Genomic DNA, 21233 nt, shown 5'->3' with positions numbered 1-21233 from the left:
TTCCCCCCGGCCAGTTTGTATCCATTCGTTCTCGTGTCCACATTAGTACTAAGCTGAAATAATTCCTCTCCCTCCCTTGTATTAACCCCTCTGATATATTTAAAGATAGCAATCATATCCCCCCTCAGCCTTCGCTTTGTCAGACTAAACAACCCAAGCTCCTCTAATCTCTTTTCATACGACAGGTTTTCCATTCCTCTGATCATCTTAGTCGCCCTTCTCTGCACCCGTTCCAGTTTGAGTTCATCTTTTTTAAACATTGGAGACCAGAACTGCACACAGTACTCCAAATGAGGTCTCACCAGTGCCTTATACAACGGAAGCAGGACCTCCCTATCTCTACTAGATATACCTCGCCTAATACATCCCAAGACCGCATTGGCTTTTTTCACCGCCACGTCACATTGCCGACTCATAGTCATCCTGCGGTCCACAAGGACCCCTAGGTCCTTCTCCTCTTCCGTTACTTCTAACCAATGCGTCCCCATCTTGTAACTAAAATTGTTATTATTCGTCCCCAAGTGCATAACCTTACACTTTTTACTATTAAATTTCATCCTATTTCTAATACTCCAATTCACAAGCTCATTCAAGTCTCCCTGCAGAGTATCCCTATCCTCCTCCGAGTTTGCAACTCCTCCCACCTTCGTATCATCCGCAAACTTTATCAGCCCACTCTTGCAATCTGTCCCGAGGTCAGTTATAAATAGATTAAATAAGATGGGTCCCAAAACCGAACCTTGAGGCACTCCACTAGTAACCTCCCTCCAACCCGACAATTCACCCTTTAATACGACCCGCTGCATTCTCCCCATTAACCAATTCCCTATCCACCTCTGGATTTTCATATCGATCCCCATGTTTTTCATTTTAACCAATAGTTCCTCATGGGGTACTGTATCAAACGCTTTACTGAAATCCAGGTAAATTAGGTCCACCGCATTTCCCTTATCTAATAAGTCCGTTACTTTCTCAAAGAAGGAGATCAGATTCGTTTGGCACGATCTGCCCTTCGTAAAACCATGCTGTAATTTATCGCATTTGCCATTAACTTCAAGGTCCTCAACTAGTTTCTCTTTCAGAATCTTCTCCAGCACCTTGCACACTACTGATGTTAAACTAACAGGCCTATAGTTACCCGGGTCACTTTTTTTCCCTTTCTTGAAAATAGGAACCACATTGGCTATTCTCCAGTCTAACGGGACTACCCCCGAGTTTACAGATTCATTAAATATAGTCGCTAATGGGCCTGCTATTTCCCGCGCCAATTCCTTCAATATTCTCGGATGAAGATCGTCTGGTCCACCCGACTTAGTCCCATTAAGGCGTTCTAGTTTTGTTTCTACCTCGGATGCGGTAATCCCCCATCCCGTATGCCCCTCTGTAACGGTGCTAGTATCCCTAATACCTTCATTGGCCTCATTAAACACCGATGCAAAATATTCATTGAGATATTGCGCCATGCCTAGATTATCTTTAATCTCCTCTCCGGCTATAGTCTTCAGCGGTCCCACTTCTTCTTTCTTTGCTTTCTTCCTATTTATATGGCTGTAAAACCTCTTACTATTACTTTTAATTCCCCTCGCTAAGTCCAACTCTTCCTGGCCTTTGGCCTTTCTCACTCTATCTCTACATTCTCTGACTTCGCTAAGGTAAGTTTCCTTACTGATCCCTCCCCTCTTCCACTCTTTGTACGCTTTCTGTTTTTTCCTAATCGCCCCTTTCAGCCGGTCGCTCATCCAGCTCGGTCTAAGTCTCTTGCTTAGTAATCTTTTTCCCTTTTTGGGGATACAGGCCTCTGACAGCTCTTGCATCTTTAACTTAAAGTAATCCCAGGCTTCTTCTGCCTTTAGGTCCCTTAATACGTTTGCCCAATCCACTTCCCTTACCAGTCCCCTTAATTTGTTAAAATTGGCCTTTTTAAAATTATAAACCCTAGTCTTTGACTTAATTCTGGTACTCTTTCCATTTAGTTTAAAGCGAATTAGCTCATGATCACTGGAGCCCAAGTTGTCCCCCACTACCACTTCCTCAACAAGGTCCTCACTACTTACCAGAATCAAATCTAAAATGGCCTCCCCCCTCGTCGGCTCAGCTACCACTTGATAAAGGAATTGATACGCAAGCACATCTAGGAACATCTGAGCCCTATTATTGCTACTAGCGTTTGTTCCCCAATCTATATCCGGGAAGTTAAAGTCCCCCATAATTACACAGTTTCTATTAGTATTTACCTCCCTTAATACATTAAACAATTCCTTATCCATATCCTGGGTCGATCCCGGCGGTCTATAGCACACCCCAAGCACTATCCCCGGAGAGGCTCTAGTAGTACTTTTACCCAGCTTGAGTATTGCCCAGACGGACTCTGTATTATCTATTCCATCCACTATTATTTCTTTACAGCTTATTTCACTATTGACATACAATGCCACCCCCCCCCCTTTACCTTTATCCCGGTCTTTCCTAAACAGCGCATACCCCTCCATACCTGTGTTCCAGTCGTGACTGCCATTCCACCATGTTTCAGTTATTCCTACGATATCCGGTTTCAATTCTCGGACCAAGAGCTCCAATTCCTCCATTTTATTACCTAGGCTTCTCGCATTGGTGTACAAACAGCCTAATATATGTCGTTTAGCCTGTCTCCCATTACTAGCACTGTATGTTGCGCTCCTCTTTGTGTTCGTCCCCCCTGTCCCTCCTATGTCCAATCTCATTTCCCCGGCTATGTCTCCTCTTATTACACTCAGCTTTTCAATACCGGAAACTGGCGTGGAGATTAACTGTGCATCTCCCAACCATCTCCCCAAACTTCCTAGTTTAAAGCTCTTTTGATAAGATGAGCCAGCCTCCCTCCCAGAAGTCTATTTCCTTCCCTACTCAGGTGAAGCCCATCCCGCGAGAACAGGTGTCTGTCCCCGAAAGCCTCCCAGTGGCCATACATCCCAAAGCCCTCCTTATAGCACCACTCCCTTAGCCAACTATTTATCCTCGCAATCCTATCAGCCCTTTGGTGCCCTTCCCTCGGAACAGGCAGAATCCCACTAAAGATAACCTGAGCCTCTATCTCCTTGAGAGTCTTCCCCAGCCTGGCATAATCTCCCTTGATTCTCTCTAACGAGAACCTAGCCGTGTCATTCGTTCCCACATGAAGGATTATCAAGGGGTTCTTACCTGCTCCTTTCAGGATCCTTTTCAACCGCAGGTCCACATCGCGTATCTTTGCACCCGGTAGACAGCACACCCTTCTGTTCTCCGGGTCCGCCCTGGTCACAGGCCTGTCCAATCTCCTCAGTAAAGAGTCTCCAATTACATACACCTGCCGTCGCCTGGCAACAGTGCGATCTAGTAATCTAGTCTCCGATCCCTCTAGTCCTGACCTGTGTCTGCTCCTATCTTCCCTTATGCTCCCCCTTATGCCTTCCTGTATCCTCTGGTGGCCCATAATTGGTGCTGTCTCCATCAACTCCTCCCCCCTCTCTCTCGGACTAGCCGCTCTTCTCTTCTTCCTCACCCTCCCACCTTCAGTCATCACCTGCTACCCCTCTACCTCGTTCTCCAAACACTCAAACCTATTCCTGAGTTCTATTCCCCCCTCACTGGCCCTCCTTTTCCTTGGCCTACTTCTCACAGTCACATGCCTCCACTTCCCTGGATCTCCTCCTTCCATTCCCCTCTCGCTGTCATCTACTACTGGCTCCTCCTGCACCCTAGAGCCTTCCCCTTCAGCCCCGCCTTGCCCATCCTCCATCAGCTGCTCAAACCCCCGCCTAAACTCCACCAGGGTCTCTACCTGCATCTCCAGCCCCTTAATCTTTTCCTCCAGTAACACTATAAGGCGACACTTCATACACACATACCTTTGTTCCGGGTCTCCTGCTAGGACTATATACATACCACAGCTTCCACATGCAGCCATCTGCATTCTGTCTGCTGCTGCTGCTTGGCTCATGGCCGCTGCAGTTTCTGCCCACAGCACCTGGGGCCACGGAGCACACGACACGCCCCGCCCTCCTGCCTCCCCCTGCAAACTCCCTCTCAAACTCCCCTGTTAGCCGCCCTGTTGGCTGCCGCTGCTCGCATTCATTCAGCCCTCTCCGAGCTGCGTGTGCCAGAGGCCACCATCAGCCGTCCTGCTCCTGGGGACATGGAAACTGGGGCGTCGTCCATCCAGGCTCCAGACCCTCCTCCAACTCCGGTTCCTGGCCCAGACGCTGAGGTCGCGGCCTCAGGACGCCAAGACCTAACTCAGCAAGAGGTCCCAGATGATCCTCTTCCTTCCGTGGCCTCCTCCTCATCCTCACCTGATGAGGCGGTGGCAGGAACTGCTATTTTGGGTTCCCCCCACTATAGACCTCTGTGCCCATCAGGACCTCTAACGCAGGGTGGCGCACAATATGAACCTCCAAGCAGAGGAGGTTATAGAGGTGGAGGACCCTGTGGTTGACATTTTGTCCACAGAGGCTCTGTCTAGGGTGGCCCTACTACTCATCCGGACCATCCAGACCACAGCCAGAACAATCTGGCAAACGCCCACGTCCATTCCTACGACTGTTAAAGGGGTGGAGCAGAAGTACTTCGCCCCCTCCAAGGGATATGACTATTTGTACACGCACCCACAGCCCTGTTCACTGTGGGTGGCCTCAGTGAATGAGAAGGAGTGCCATGGTCAGCAAGCCCCGGCACCCAAATCAAAAGAGGCCAAACGCCTCGATTTATTTGGGCGCAAAGTCTACTCCTCGGGCAGACTTCAGCTCCAGATTGCAAACCAGCAGGCGCTCCTGAGCCGATACAACTATAACTCTTGGAACTCCATGTTAAAGTTCAAGGAGCTGGTTCCTTCGGAGTCCAGAGAGGAGTTTGGGGCCCTGGTGGAAGAGGGCAAGACGGTGGCGAGGACCTCATTACAGGCCTCGTTGGAGACTGCAGACTGCCGCTCGGACCCTCTCTTCAGGGATTGCAATGAGGCGTATATCTTGGTTGCAAGCTTCCGGCTTACGACCAGAGCTGATGGAGAGGGCCTGTTTTCAGACAAAACTGACTCGAGGCTTCAGAGCCTCAAGGACTCAAGGGCCATAATGTGATTGCTGGGGATGCACACACCGGCTACCCAGCAGAAGCCATTCAAACCTCAGCCACAACGCTCCTATCCCCCTCCTCGGCTGAGGCAGGACTTCTATAGTAGGCAGGGGCACAATACCAGGAGGAAACCCTCCAACCACCAACCCGGCCAGGGCCCTTCCAAGCCCTCAGCGGGCCTTAAACAAAACTTTTGAAGGGACGCTCAAGGACAAGATACCAGACCTCGGTCAGGATCCTACCCCACCCTTCCTGACTCATTTATCCTGTTTCCTCCGTGCTTGGTCCCTTATAACCATGGACCATTGGGTTCTTCGCGCGGTGGAAAGGGGATACTCTCTCCAAGTTTCTTTCTCCCCACCCTCCCACCCTCCCTGTCCCTCTTCAGGGACCCTTCTCACGAGCAATTCCTCAGTCAGGAGGCTCAAACGCTCCTATCCATGGGGGCGATCAAGGAGGTTCCAACGGAGCTAAAGGGCAGGGGTTTTTACTCCCATTATTTCCTAATTCCCAAGATGAAGGGCGGGTTTCGGCCTATCCTGGACCTGCAAAGACTCAACAAATTCATGGTAAAGTTGAAGTTCTGCATGGTCTCCTTGGGCACCATTATACCTTCCATAGAGACTGGTACACCGCCCTCGACATGAAGGATGCGTATTTCCACATAGCAATCCATCCAGCACACAGACGCTTCCTCCGCTTTGTGGTCAGCCGTGAACATTATCAGTTCATGGTCCTTCTGTTTGGCCTTTCCACAGCCCCCCGGGTGTTCACCAAATGTATGGCAGTCGTGGCAGCTTCCCTTCGTTGGAGGCGGATACAGGTATACCCGTATCTCGACGACTGGCTCATCTGAGATCGCACCAAAGAACAGGCGCAGTCCCACATTCAAGTGGTTACAGACACATTTTGTCGATTGGGTCTTCTCATCAATGTGACAAAGTCGACTCTAGAACCAACCCAGAGAATAGAATTCATCGGGGCGGTCCTAGATTCTGTGCATGCCCGGGCCCTCCTGCCGGATGCTTGTTTCCATGCTCTGACGGGCCTCATTCGTAGCCTTCAAAGCTTCCCAACCTCAACAGCAAGAACGTCCTTGAGACTTCTAGGACACATGGCTTCCTGCACGTACATGACCAGGCATGCCAGACTACGGCTCCATTCGCTTCAAGCTTGGCTGGCGTCAGTCTACCGCCCGGGTTGAGATAACCTGAACCTGGTGGTAACTGTTCTGGGGGAAGTCCTGGCCTCTCTCCGCTGGTGGCTAGACCCCAGGGCAGTATGCGGAGTCTCCTTCCACACATCCCAGCCATCCTTGTCCCTTGTTACGGACGCGCCAGCCCTGGGTTGGGGGGCCCGTCTCGGGGACATTCAGACACAGGGCCTGTGGACCCCATCCGAACTCTCTTTCCACATCAACATACGGGAACTGATGGCAGTACATCTAGCTTGTCAAGCCTTCTGAGACCACCTGCATGGTCGCTGTGTGGTGGTCCTCACAGACAACACCATGGCCATGTTCTACATCAACAGGCAAGGCGGGGCTCGTTCCTCCCCTCTCTGTCAGGAGGCCATTCGACTGTGGGAGTTCTGCATAGCCCACTCCATTCACCTGGCGGCTTCGTTCCTCCCAGGGGTCCAGAACACACTGGCGGACCCCCTCAGCAGATCCTTCCACGCCCACGAGTGGTCGATCCGTCCGGATGTCATTCACGCCATCTTCCTAAAGTGGGGATTTCCCCAGGTCGACCTGTTTGCCTCATGCAGCAACTGGAAATACCCGGTGTTCTGCTCCCTCCAAGGTCGCTCCCCGGGCTCCCTCATGGATGTCTTCCTACTCCCGTGGACGAACCAATTATTCTACGCCTTCCCACCATTTCTCCTCGTACACAAGATCCTGCTCAAAGGACGCAGGGACAGGACTCGACTGATACTAGTCGCCCCGGCGTGGCCCAGGCAACATTGGTACGTTGGAGATCTCCATGGACGTCCCAGTTCCACTGCCCCTTTTTCTAGACCTGATCAGTCAGGATCACGGCCACCTATGTCACCCTGACCTACGATCCCGCCACCTCACGACGTAGATGCTGCATGGCTGAGCCATTCAGAATTCCTCTGTTCTCACTTGGTGCAGCAGGTCCTGTTGGGCAGCAGGAAACCTTCCACTCGGGCCACATATATGGCTAAGTGGAAGCGATTCTCATGCTGGTGCACTCACCACGGCACGCCCCCTCTCCAAGCAGCTATGCCTCTCATTCTGGACTACCTCTTGAGCCTGAAACAGCAGGGTCTGGCGACATCATCTATCTGAGTTCACCTGGCGGCCATCTTGGCTTTTCACCCAGGTGCGAATGGTAGATCTGTCTTTGCTAATTCCATGGTCAGCAGGTTCCTCAAGGGCCTGGACCGTCTCTACCCACAGGTGCAGCAGCCAGTCCCTACATGGGACCTTAACCTGGTCCTCTCCAGACTCATGGGGCCCCAGTTTGAGATGCTGGCCACCTGCTCTCTTTTATACCTCTTTTGGAAAACAGCTTTCCTCATCGCTACCACGACAACGAGGGGTGTCTCCGAACTCAAGGCCCTTACCTCGGAACCACCTTACACAATCTTCCATAAGGATAAGATGCAGCTGCGACCCAGCCTTTTTTTCCATATCAACCAAGATATTTTCCTCCCGATTTTCTGCCCAAAACCGCATGCCAGTCGTCAGGAACAACGTCTGCACTCCCTCGAGGTTCGTGGGGCCCTTGCCTTCTACATTGAGCGTACGAAGCCACTCCGAAAAATGACCCAGCTCTTCATCGCAGTGGCGGACCGCATGAAGGGCCTCCCGGTCTCCTCTCAGCAGATCTCTTCTTGGATCCATGCTTGCTATGATCTTGCCAGTGTCCCAATCCTGCCTCTTACTGCTCACTCCACAAGAGCTCAGGCTTCGTCGGCAGCTTTCCTGGCCCAACTACCAATCCAGGAGATCTGCAGAGCTGCTACTTGGTCTTCAGTACATACCTTTGCTTCACACTATGCCATTGTCCGGCAAGCCAGAGACGATGCGGCATTTGGTAGAGCAGTCCTTCAATCCACATTACTTCACCCCGACCCCACCGCCTAGGTAAGGCTTGGGACTCACCTATTTGGAATGGATATGAGCAAGCACTTGAAGAAGAAAAGACAGTTACTCACATTTGTAACTGTTAGTCTTCAAGATGTGTTGCTGATATCCATTCCAAACCCGCCCCCTTTCCCCTCTGTGGGCTGGTCCACACTAAGCCCCCAGTTCGAACTAAGATATGCAACTTCAGCTACGTGAATAACGTAGCTGAAGTCGAAGTATCTTAGTTCGAACTTAAAGGTACTTACCGCGGATCCACACGTGGCAGGCAGGCTCCCCCGTTGACTCTGCCTACTCCTCTCGCGGAGCAGGATTACCGGCGTCGATGGCAAGCACTTCCAGGATCGATTTATCGCGTCTAGACAAGACGCGATAAATCGATCCCAGAAGATGGACTGCTTGCCACCGAACCAGTGGGTAAGTATAGACGTACCCTGTCAGAGTAGCTGGCAAGAAGGAACTGAGGGGACACTGGGTTGGCTGGGGTATATATCTAGTGCCATGAAGGCGCCACTCCATGGGCCTCCAGAGCCGACCCACCGGGTGTTGCTAGGGTAAAAATTCTCTGACGGCCGTGCACGCGGCGCGCACACACCTAATTGGAATGGATATGAGCAACACATCTAGAAGAACAACAGTTACAAAGGTGAGTAACCGTCTTTTCAGGGAGGTCACAGAGCAATGATGGAATGAATTGAGCTTCTCACTTCCTCACCCTGCCAGATTCATAAGAACGGCCATACTGGGTCAGACCAATGGTCCATCTAGCCCAGTGTCCTGTCTTCTAACAGTGGCCAATGCCACGTGTCCCTGAGGGAATGAACAGAACAGGGAATTATCAAGTGATCTATCCTGTCGCCCATTCCCAGCTTCTGGCAAAAATTCCTCCCGTTCATCAGTGGTGTTATGCCAGGGATGATTTTGGCCTAGGGACTTCTCCTTGGATGCATCCTAACCAGGATGCAAAATGAAAGGGGACGCTGCCTGAGGCTGAGGTCAGATTCCAGACTCATTGGGATGGAACCTGATCTCAGTTTCACTTGACCGCTGACTTCCAGTGGAGTCATTCCTGATTCACGCTGATCTCAAGATCAGCAAGTCGCTCACCTTTTCCTACTGCTCTTCATTGTCTCTGAATGCTACTGTGCTTACTATACTCTTGTCATTCCTTTCTAGCCGGAAGGGATAAGGATGAACAAAACAATTATGTCTGTGGTACTGGATCCATCTGCGAAAGGACCAGGTGAGTAGCCGCACTGCTTTGCCTTTACGTGGCACCTTTCATCCTGAAGGTCTCAAAGAATTCCACAATCTATAGCTAAGTGAGAGCATCTCTGTTTTTGGAGCCCTTGTATCTAACCCAAACCCTTAATCGAATCTGCAGAAAACTTCCCTGAAAAATTCTACCCTGGCATCTGATCGTGCGTGGGAGATTTCAGAGGGATTGGTTTCGTGTTGGCTGAGATGGAGGTCAAAACCAGGCTCATCACGGAAGACTAGAATCAGCGCTATGCAGAGCAATTCTGCTGCCACTGAAATGCAGCCGCCTCTGCCTGCCCCGTATTCATAGCTTCCTGGTTCCCATCTCAGCTGCCCCCTCCCTCCCTTTGCCCTAGCACGTCAGTGGATTGTGCAGGGCTCTCTATGAGCGTTGAAGAGTATTATTCAAGAACCAGCAGCAAATCTCACCTGGCTGGATGGATGGCATTTCACTGTCTCTTTTTCTCATCCTTCCTTTTCAGGGGGAGTCCAGGAAGTGAAGGTGAAAGCGGCAGATATAGATGACAGGGTTCCAGACACAGAATCGGAGACCAAAGTCAGCATCCAAGGCAAGGGCCTCTGATTTGAAAGTGTTTTATGCTTTAGAAACAGAGTGAAGGGAGCAATGAATTCTTCCCTGGTAGCCACACTCGCAGGAGGTGAACCGATTACCCACCTGGTTCTGTTACAACTGTCTACGTGCACTATCGAGCATTAATGGCCAAGATACAGCAAAGTCATTGTCGGCGTGTGGCTAAGCAAGATGCTCACAGGAGAGACAGGTGCACAGAAATAAGGAGCGCCCAGGGGGCAGCCTATGTCGTTGGACAGGATGCCCTAGTGCAGGGGTCTCAAACACACAGCCTGCGGCCCGCAGAGTTATTTTCTGCAGCCCACCAAGCTCCGCGCGCCCCTCCGCCCTGACCTCCACCAAGTTATTCCCTGCGGCCGCCAAGCTCCCCTTACCCGTTGTCCCCCCTCCCCCAGCGCGCCGCGTCCCCACTCCTTTGCCTACCTCCAGCCGCTTCCCGCCGTCAAACAGCTGTTTGTTGCTGGGTTAGGATCCGATCTTCATGGGGTTTGGGTGTGCTCAGCACCATGCAGGATTGAGCTCTCAATCCGCCACTGCCCGCAGAGAGGTCTGTCTGTCTCTCTGTCCCCATCAGCACCTGCTCTCGGTGCTCGAATTCACGCCGCGTTATTTCCTTGGCCAGGAAACCCTGTGACAATCATTGTCGAAAACTCCATCGACGGGGCCAACCTGAAGCACCTCATTGTGACGCCGTCTGGCTGTGGGGAACAGAACATGATCAGCATGACGCCCCCAGTCATCGCCACCATCTACCTGGACAGCACCGAGCAGTGGGAAAAGATCGGGGTGGAACGCAGAGCGGAAGCCATCAAGTTGATCATGCAAGGTAAGTACTTCTCATACCAGACAGCAAATCCCTCTTCAGGCTCGCGTTAGGGACACAGGAACTGCTGCACAGGACTGGCCCTGAGGTCCATCTAGCCCAGTAGCCTGTCTCGGAGAGTGGCCGGTACCAAATGCTTCAGAAACCTCATGTTAAGCACATTGGGTGATAGAGAGTCCAGGGATCAGACAGGTAGCCTGGCACTCAGGGGACACCAGTTCAGTTCCCTGCTCTGCCACAGACTCCTGGTGTGATGTTGGACAAGTCACTTAATCTCTCTGTGACTCCATTTCCCCCCTGCAAACGGGGAGAGTAGCAGTGCCCTGCTGCGCAGGGGGGTTGTGAGGGTAGATGGCAGGAGCTCCGCAAGCTCCCACCGGCACCTGGATCGTGGCCCTGCCTGCACTCTGCCCTTCCCCACGAAGCCCCTCCACTTTTCCCCTCCCCCTGTGGGCCACTCACGCTCCACCCCGAGGCCCCGCCCCACTAGGCTTCTTCCCCCCAAGGTCTTGCCCTTGCTCCACCTCTTCCCGCCCCCATTCTGCCGCTCACTCCTCTCCGTTCCCTCCTCCCCTGTCACTCACCCATAAGGCAGGAAAAAAGTGGGTGGGGCCATATCCCCCTGCCCCCCCCCATTCCGGCACCCCTGGTAGTTACATTGAGGATTATGAGGCACCCCGGTACTATGGGATGGTCGTGGGGTGGAGGCCATTCACCCACAGTTCAATTCCGTGTCAGGTTGGCACTTGGTAGCAAGGAAGGATAGAGAATCTCATCACCATTGAGAGAACTTGGTAGGTTTCAACCTAGCTCCTGAAGGAACAGGTGTTTCCCTACACCCTGAGCCCCTTTGTGGGCCACCTACATTAGGCACGGAGTCTGAACTACAAACATCCCATCCCTTAAGCTTTTACAATATGGGGAAACTGAGGCAGGCAGTGACTTGCCCAACATCACATCACGCAGTGAGCGACAGAACTGAGAACTGAACCCAGGGGTCCTGACTCACAGCACCTTGCTCCAAACACTAACTCACCCTCCCCTCCCGGAGCCTGGCATAGAACCCAGGCATCCCACCTCCCAGGTCCCCATACACTCTATTCACTTGACCCCGCTCCCACCCCGAAGGGAGGATTTATGCTGGTGAGGAATGGGGCAGTGCCCATGCCAATCGGCTTCCCCACCAGACAGGTTTCTGCCTTTGCTTCCCTTGAGTTGCTGTGCTGTGTTCCTCCCAAGAGACGCCTGCAGAAAGTGGAGAGCCACACAACTCAGACAGCTGCGGCAGGGGTCACAGCTCTGATTTCGTTTGCGTTACGCATGTAAAGTCCTCATTGGACGCTCACCAGACATCGCACAGCTCCTTCTTACTCTCCCTGTTTCAGGTTACACGCAGCAGATGGTTTACAAAAAACCCGACTTCTCTTACGCCGCTTTCAAAAACCGGCCATCAAGCACTTGGTGAGGACAGTGGGTTTTCTAATGCACGCTCTTTATCACCGTTAGCCTGACCCTACACATGCAATACGTGAGCCAGAGCAAGTCAGTCTCCAGCCCAGAACCAGAGGGCAAAGGTCAACACATACAATGGGAAAAAAGTACCCAATCCAACTCCCACACATGGCAATGGAAAGACGCCCAAAGATGAGACAGGCACCCGGCAGGATTTACAAAAGCACCTAAGCAGAGTAGGGGCTTAATTCCCTTTGAAATGGGAGTTGGGTGCCTAGCTCACTTAGGCACGTCAAGTATGCCTATTTGCATCGCTAGGTGCCTAAATACCTTGTAAATGTGGCCCCCAGTGATTTCAGTGACAGTTCAGTGTGGGTGAGTGGATGGCTTGAGGGACTGGTGATGAATAAGGTGAAGATATAGTCATGGGTATTTTCTGACTGCATCCAGCCGCCCACAGCCCCGAGGCCCCTGGGGACTGCTCTCTGATGGCCTCCGGGGCTGCCCGCAGGACCACTGCTCCAGCCACTGCTCAGACTGCCCCCAGGTTGGCCCCTGGGCAGGGCCGGCTCCAGGCACCAGCAAAGGAAGCAGGTGCTTGGGGCGGCCAAAAGAAAGTGGCGGCAGGTCCGGGTCTTCGGTGGGAATTCGGCGGCGGCTCCCTCAGTCTCTCTCTTCCTCTTTGAGTTGCCACTGAAGTGCCACTGAAGAGGAAGAGAGGGAGCGAAGGACCCACTGCCGAATGAAGCGGCACGATTGAGCTGCCGCTGAAGTGCCGCCGATTGGCTTTTTTTCTTTTTTTTCTTTTTTTTTCCGCTTCGCCGCTTGGGGTGGCAAAAAAGCTGGAGCCGGCCCTGCCCCTGGGACTGCTGCTGTTCAGGCAATCCCCGGCGCCAGCCACACCAGCTGCTGCATCTGTGGAAGTCCTGGAACGTCATGGAATCCGTGACTTCCGCGACCTCCGTGACAGACTCACAGCCTTAGTAATGAACTCCAGGTCCTTTCACTTTTAGGTGGCTAGTTTGTCGCTGGCTCAGACTAACCGTTACCATCTTGACGGCTGTTCACTGGCTTGTGTGAAGTTGAGTTTGATGACTCTCCGGTCCAGTTCCCAGTGGCCAGCTGTCCACAGTGGGCCCCCAACCCCACCATCCTGGTCATACCACTGCACGCAGCGAGAGCTCGGTACATCTCAAGTAGAGCCGGCCGTAATAGGGAGCAGTGTGTGGATGCGCTTTCCCAGACAAGCGGTGACATTTTCCCTAGCTCCTGCTCACTCAGGTTACCATAAACTGGCCCACATGAACCTCACTCCATTTAGTGCTGTGAAACGTCTCAACTTTCACACTGAGGGTAATTCAGGGAAGGCAGGAGTGACCGTGATGTGACTGATTCTGCCCTCAGGCTGACGGCCTACTTGGCAAAGGTCTTTGCTATAGCTAAGAAACTGGTGCCCATTGAAAATCAAGTTATCTGCGGAGCAGTGAAATGGCTGATCCTGGAAAAGCAGAAACCGGATGGGGTCTTCCAAGAAGATGCCCCTGTAATCCACGGAGAGATGGTGGTACGTGTTTCCTTTGACTTTTACACACCAATCACTACCCACCTCAGTCATCACAGCAATTCGTTGATTCATAATTCAAAGGGACGTCTTACTGGGCTACATCCCAAAGTCTGTGCTCATGCAGACTGATCTCCTCTCTCTCTCTCTCTCGCATCAGTGGAACAACCCAGTGCAGTTACCTGGGCAGCAGTGAATGGAGATTTAGGCCCAATGGGCCAGATTGTATCTATTTAGTCCTTAGTGAACTTCATGGAGTCTTTGCACTTCTCCCTTGTTGGGGGTAAACTTTTTGCTGGGAGTAGATCATTTTTGGTTTTGTTGTTGTTCGGGATTTAGGAGTGGAGGGGGGGTCATTGTTGGAGTTAGGGGTGTCAGGGCTTAGTGCATGTCAGTGTTAGGGTTTATTAGGTAAAAGGGGGTGTCGGTGTTGGGCTTTTGGGGTCTCAGTGTTAGGGTTTAGGAATTGAAGGGGGTGTCAGGGTTTAGCAGAGGTGCTGGAAGTAGGGGTGCATGGGGTGCTGCAACACCCTTTGGCTTGGAGTGGATTCCATTATATACAGGGTTACAGTTTGGTTCAATGGCTCTCAGCACCCCCACTATAAACATTGTTCCAGCACCCCTGGGGTTTAGGGCTGTCAGTGTTGGGGTTTAGCGCTGCCAGTGTCTGAGTTTAAGGGGTCTCAGGCTTAGGGTAGAAGGGGGTGTCTGTGTCTGGGTTTATTAGATAGAAGGGAGTGGGGTTAGTGCTGTGAGTGTTGTTCTCATGTGGAAAGACGTCTCCAAAGGGGATAGTTTTGCAGCATTTACTAAAGACACTTAGGCTCTGGCCTGGCCTGATCACCCCTGGGCATTGGTTCCCCTGCCAGTTGCCCTCAACTGAGAATGCCTTGTCCTCACCTCTCATACACTTCATCCCGGGCTTAGTGATTTGCATTGCCCCAGAGGAGTGCCGCTGTCTTGGTGGTTCACAGGCCAAAGTTTGGTCTTTGATGTCACTGGGGCTTGATCCATTAACGCACGGGAAGCTGCCTGAGAGCTAGACGTGGGACCTGAGCACCGGCCTTGTGAGCTAAATTCTCTCACGCTGGTTTAATATGAAGCATCTCTATTGACTTGGATGGAGTTCTTCCACACTGACAAAGGAGTAACTGAGATCAGAATGTGGCCCATTGCACGACAGGTGTCCATTAGCCCAAGGGAGGTTCAGCAATAGGTCTGGCCACGACTGAGAGTCCATTCTTGGGTAGCTTTCTAGGAAGTATGTGTTCTGCTATAATTTCTTATGCTGAGGGCCTGGAATTAATTCTTTCTTTTCATGGTACTCAGGGGACTTTCTTATCCCAAATCTGTCCTTCGCTCCCCTTTAGGGAGGGTACAAGGGTGCTGAGCCTGATGTCTCTTTAACGGCTTTTGTGCTGATTGCATTGGAAGAGGCCAAGGACATCTGCAAGGATCAAGTCAAAGTGAGTATCTCTGCACCGTATGTGCACTTCTACGTTCATACCCACGTATATTAACTTCTACGTTGATATCCAGATTTTCCCATCTTTCCATCTCCTATGAACCACGCCCCGTGGCACGTGGAATTTGCTGGGGAAGGAGTTAGTGGCGTTGCCAGATAGTCTTCTCTCCTCGCACACCCGTTGAGGGGCTCAGGTCTTGAATGTCTGGGACGCAGCCTTCGGATTCCCCCAACAATCTCGCAAGAGTCTGCCAGGAAAATGAGAGAAGCTGGGCTTGGATATTTATCATATGAAAAAAACAAGCAGAGAAAAATGATTTAAAAGAACGTAGAGACCATCTTCATACATTGGAAAGAAGCAATGAGTCCTTATTTGGGTTTGGCTTCATCTTGCTATGGTTTAACGGCCTCCCCATCTACAAAAGTAGAGACTATCAGAATACAAGGCTTTCAGGATTACAAACTGGGCGGGTTTAAGTTTCCTGTTATTATTATAATTATTATTTATAGTGAGGTAACCCCTTGGACCCTCAGTTCAGGACCAGAGATCCCATTGTGCCAGGTGCTGTACAAACACAGAACCAGAAGGCAGTCTCTGCCCCAGAGAGTTTGCAATCTAAGCATGCAGGAATATTTAGGGGAACTGAACGTGTCAGGGAATTAGTTACGGGACATTGATGAAGGAACAGAAGTTTGACACCGTGTAGAATTACGCATGAGGGTTTATTACACACAGTGCTGGAGGAGTGTCACTTCGCTTATTAGGCTAAACAATTGATTACAATAGATCATATAGGGTGCCAATGGGTGGAGAGAAGTGACGGGGTGGGAGTTCCCGAGCCCCTGGATAGGTACTAGCAGCAAGTCAGAATGAGCACAATAAGCCATTAGTCTAAAAGATTACATAATGGCTCTGCCCATAGCTCACGTTAACGTATTTGCTAATACACAGGTGTTATTCCTCAAAATTCTTCTTTTGCAATGTGTAAGTTAAATCCTGATTTTAGATCCATAGAGATGACGGTGGCTCTTTTCAGACAGGTTGGCCCACAGGTACATACCTGGAGGGTTTAAAGCAATCCTCTGCCCAGCCTCCTGTACCCTGAACTCCTCATTTCTGGGCCCACCACAGAGCCCACGCCCCCAGCCGGAGCCCTCACCCCATCCCACACCCCAACCCTCAATTTAGTGAGCATTCGTGGCCCACCATACAATTTCCATATCCAGATGTGGCCCTCAGGCCAAAAAGTTTGCCCACCCCTGCTCCAGCACCCTGCCATGTCATTAACCACAGTTACATCCCCCAGAATTAAAGTGATCATTTCAGTAGGACCTCAACTGGCCAGACAGCAACCGAACCTCCTTTCTACCCCCTCATCTTTAGGAGAAGCAAACCCTCAGCCCTCTCCAAGGACCCTGTCAAAGAGGTGTCTTTTGCAGCACGCTCAGGTCACCACATTTGAACTATTTCAGGCCAAGCTGGGGAACAACTTCCAGAGTCTTGAAGCCCTTGTAGAGAACAGCCTGGCAGCTGTCCCCTCTCTTTTATAGTGAGGGGGGGGAGCCCACTGACTGCAGCTGTAGCAATACAGCATGAGGAGAGAGGCAATCAGCCAAAGGGTGAAGACAGCGTGGCCTAGTGGGTAGCGCACTGGACTGGGTTTCAGAAGACTTGAATTCTCATCCCACACCTGCTGGGGGACCTCAGGCAAATAACATCCCTGCTCTGTGCCTCAGTTTCCCTTTCTGTAATTTGGAGCTAACAAGACTAACCTCCTTTGTAAAGCGCGTGGAGATCTGCTGAAAAAAAGTGTAATATAAGAGGTTGGTCCTGTTAGATCCCGTGCCCCGGTCAAACTGACATGGGGACGACACTACCCTCTCTCATCCCAGGGAGGCTTGCTCAGCCGCTGTTCCATTCGTGGGGCTAAACAGAGGACATCCTCCTCCAGAATTGCCTCCATCTTTCTTCTTCAGGCTTGCCAGACCTACATTTGCTCCATATGCGCTTTGTCCTCCTGTACATTGTCTGTCCACTATTTTCTTGGCCATCCTCTTGTTTTCCGCTAGTAAACGTTACTCTCAAATGCCTCCTTAACAGGATTCCCTCTTCATCCTCTCTTTGTACATGCCCACCACATCATCACATCCTCCTTTCTTCCAGCTTCTGTCTGATACCACAGACCAGGGCCAGATTTAAGGGCAGGCAATCCAGGCTTGGGGGTGGGTGGGCGCCGCACTCAGGGTGCTGTTTTTGTTGTTAAAGACAAAAGAGAAAATCGAATGTTTGAAGTAAAATGTTTCCGGTATTCCGTATGTGGATTCATTTTTCACTAACCTCCTAGAATGTTCTGGACCGATAAACTTTGTTTCTATAAGCTTAGAGGAAAACAATTTTTTTTATTTGCCTATATATGGCATGAAAAAATACAGATTTACAGCTCCCAGCATGCAAATTTATCATAAGCACATAAGAATGGCCATACTGGGTGAGACCAAAGGTCCATCCAGCCCAGTATCCTGTCTGACAGTGGCCAATGCCAGATGCCCCAGAGGGAGTGAACCGAACAGGTAATGATCAATTGATCTCTCTCCTGCCATCCATCTCCACCCTCTGACAAACAGAGGCTAGGGACACCATTCCTTATCCATCCTGGCTAATAGCCATTAATGGACTTAACCTCCATGACTTTATCTAGTTCTCTTTTAAACACTCTTACAATCCTAGCCTTCACAATCTCCTCAGGCAAGGAGTTCCACAGGTTGACTGTGCGCTGTGTGAAGAAGAACTTCCTTTTATTTGTTTTAAATATGCTGCCCATTAATTTCATTTGGTGGCTCCTAGTTCTTATATTATGGGACCAAGTAAATAACTTTTCCTTATTCACTTTCTCCACACCACTCATGATTTTATATACCTCTATCATATCTCCCCTTAGTCTCCTCTTTTTTTTTTTAAAGATGCCTTTTTATCTCTCACTGCATCTTTTAAATGGTTGCTAAGCCACGGTGGCTCTTTTTTAGTTCCTTTACTGTGTTTTTTAATTTGGGGGTATACATTTAAGTTGAGCTTCTATTATGGTGTCTTTGAAAAGTGTCCATGCAGCTTGCAGGGATTTCACTCTAGTCACTGTACCTTTCATTTCTATTTAACTAACCCCCTCACTTTTGCATAGTTCCCCTTTCTGAAATTAAATGCCACAGTACTGGGCTGATGAGGTGTTCTTCCCACCACAGGAATATTAAATTTTATTATATTATGGACACTATTTCCAAGCAGTCCTGTTATAGTTACCTCTTGGACCAGATACTGGGCTCCACTCAGGACTAAATCGAGAGTTGCCTCTCCCCTTGTGGGTTCCTGTACCAGCTGCTCCAAGAAGCAGTCATTTAAAGTATCGAGAAATTTTGTGTCTGCATTTCATCCTGAGGTGACATGTACCCAGTCAATATGGGGATAATTGAAATCCCCCACTATTATTGAGTTCTTTATTTTGACAGCCTCTCTAATCTCCCTTAGCATTTCATCGTCACTATCACTGTCCTGGTCAGGTGGTCGATAATAGATCACTTCTGTTATATTCTTATTAGAGCATGGAATTACTAACCATAGAGATTCTTCTATGGAACATGTGGATTCATTTAAGATTTTTACTTCATTTGATTCTACATTTTCTTTCACATATAGTGCCACTCCCCCCCACCCCCGCAATGATTGTGTCCCATTGATTGTCCTCACTCTACCAGGTTTCTGTGATGCCTATTATATCAATATCCTCCTTTATCACGAGGCACTCTAGTTCATCCATCTTATTATTTAGACTTCTAGCATTTGTGTACAAGCACTTTAAGAACTTGTCACTGTTTATTAATCTGCCTTTTTCTGATGTGTCAGATTCTTTTTTATGTGAATGTTTCTCATCTGATCTGTCCCCTACTTTATCCACTTCCATCCTCTCCTCCTGACTAGAACCTAGAGAACCTCGATCAATAGACTCTCCTCTAAGAGAAGTCTCTGTCTGATCCACGTGCTCCTCTGCAGCAATCCGCTTTCCCCATGTCTTAGTTTAAAAACTGCTCTGCAACCTTTTTAACGTTAAGAGCCAGCAGTCTGGATCCACTTTGGTTTAGGTGGAGCCCATCCTTCCTGTATAGGCTCCCCTATCCCAAAAGTTTCCCCAGTTCCTAATAAATCTAAACCCCTCCTCTCTACACCATCGTCTCATCCACGCATTGAGACTCTGAAGCTCTGCCTGCCTACCTGGCCCTGCGCATGGAACTGGAAGCGTTTCTGAGAATGCCACCATAGAGGTCCTGGATTTCAGTCTCTTTCCTAGCAGCCTAAATTTGGCCTCCAGACATCTCTCCTACCCTTCCCTATGTCATTGGTACCTACATGTACCATGACCACCGGCTCCTCCCCAGCACTATACATAAGTCTATCTATATGCCTCGAGAGATCCGCAACCTTCACACCAGGTAGGCAGGTCACCATACAGTTCTCCCGGTGATCACAAACCCAGCTATCTATGTTTCTAATGATCAAATCTCCCATTACTAACACCTGCCTTTTCCTATGACTGGAGTTCCCTCCCCCGGAGAGGTAACCTCAGTGCGAGAGGATACCCCAACATCATCTGGAAGGAGGGTCCCAACTATGGGAAGGTTTCCCTCTGCTCCTGTTGACTGCTCTCCTTCCCTGAGCCTTTCATCCTCCTTAACAGCACAGAGGCTGTCTGACCAAAGGTGGGACAAATCTACAGTGTCCTGGAAAGCCTGAATAACATATCTCTCTGCCTCCCTTAGCTCCTCCAGTTCCGCCGTCCTGGCCTCTAAAGCCCATACGTGGTCTCTGAGGGCCAGGAGCTCCTTGCAGCAAATGCACACATACGCCACCCACCCACAGGGCAGGTAATCATACATGCTACACTGAGCGCAATAAACAGGATAGCCCCCACGCAGTTGCTGGGCTTCTGCCTCCATTCTCATCTACAGCTACCTAGGTTAATGATAGGGTTTTTGTTTAAATCAAGAAGTTTTGATTATAGTTTAGTTTACAGGTTTTAAAGAACGGCAAGTGTATCTTGCCCCCTTCCCAACTCCCTCTCAAAACTCCCTATTAGCAGTCCCTGTTTTGCAAAGCTCCTTGGTTGCTTGCTCACTGCTTTATAAAGCCCTGGCCTCCTTGATAGCCCCGCCCCCTAACTAAGGCTCAGCCAATGAACAGAGGCTTCTAGATTTCAAACCTTGTTTAGAAGCTCACAGCTTCCAACTGCCAGCCACAGCACATGGTCCTTCAAACAGACAAACACAAGCTCAGCACACAGCAAGTAACCCCCAAACACAAACACACACTACAGACAGCCACTTACCCCAAGGGTCCTGTATTTGCTCCTCCTTCATCTTATACGACAGGGATAAATCATGCATATGAATCATGCATCAAAGTGGTGAAATGGGCTACAAATGCAAGAACAAATAAGGTATTCAAAAATTTAACAAATAGAGCGAGGGACGCCAAAGACGCTCTGGGGCGCCATTTGGGCTAGGGCTGGCCCTGCTACAGACTTTGGGCTCACTCCTGATGACATTCTGCATGTGGTCCAGAAATGTCCCCTTTCGCTGCCCTCAAATATCTCACTTCCATGTCTTCCTGCCTCCTCCGTCTTTCACCACTGTGAAATTAAATAAAGCTGGAAACCACATAAATTCGTAATGAATTAATGTAACCCACACAGCTCCTGGGTGTGGTGTCTGTCCCATCTAGTGGCACTGAGACCAGGTAGAGCGAGATTAATGAATCTGCTCTAGATCCTTTGGGCTTTTAGTTCAGTAAAGGCTCATGCATTTAGCTCCACAGGTCCCAGGTTCAATCCTGCCCTCCGA

At 50.3% G+C, this 21233-nt stretch overlaps 1 protein-coding gene across 1 annotated transcript in view; it reads left to right on the top strand.

Moving 5' to 3' along the window:
- The window catches only part of LOC117889181 (complement C3-like), a gene marked incomplete in the record, with an annotated part of 215325 nt that extends 199908 nt beyond the window's left edge, over nt 1-15417 (top strand). The window contains 6 exon segments of the mRNA XM_034793066.1: nt 9414-9437; nt 9937-10023; nt 10669-10872; nt 12255-12330; nt 13726-13885; nt 15253-15417. Of these exon segments, the coding sequence (XP_034648957.1) occupies nt 9414-9437; nt 9937-10023; nt 10669-10872; nt 12255-12330; nt 13726-13885; nt 15253-15402 (701 nt within the window).
- Nucleotides 15418-21233: the final 5816 nt, after the last annotated feature.

Source organism: Trachemys scripta, chromosome 16 (genome assembly GCF_013100865.1).
Source record: "Trachemys scripta elegans isolate TJP31775 chromosome 16, CAS_Tse_1.0, whole genome shotgun sequence".
NCBI lineage: Eukaryota > Metazoa > Chordata > Testudines > Emydidae > Trachemys > Trachemys scripta.
This window is presented reverse-complemented; position numbering and strand designations above follow the sequence as displayed.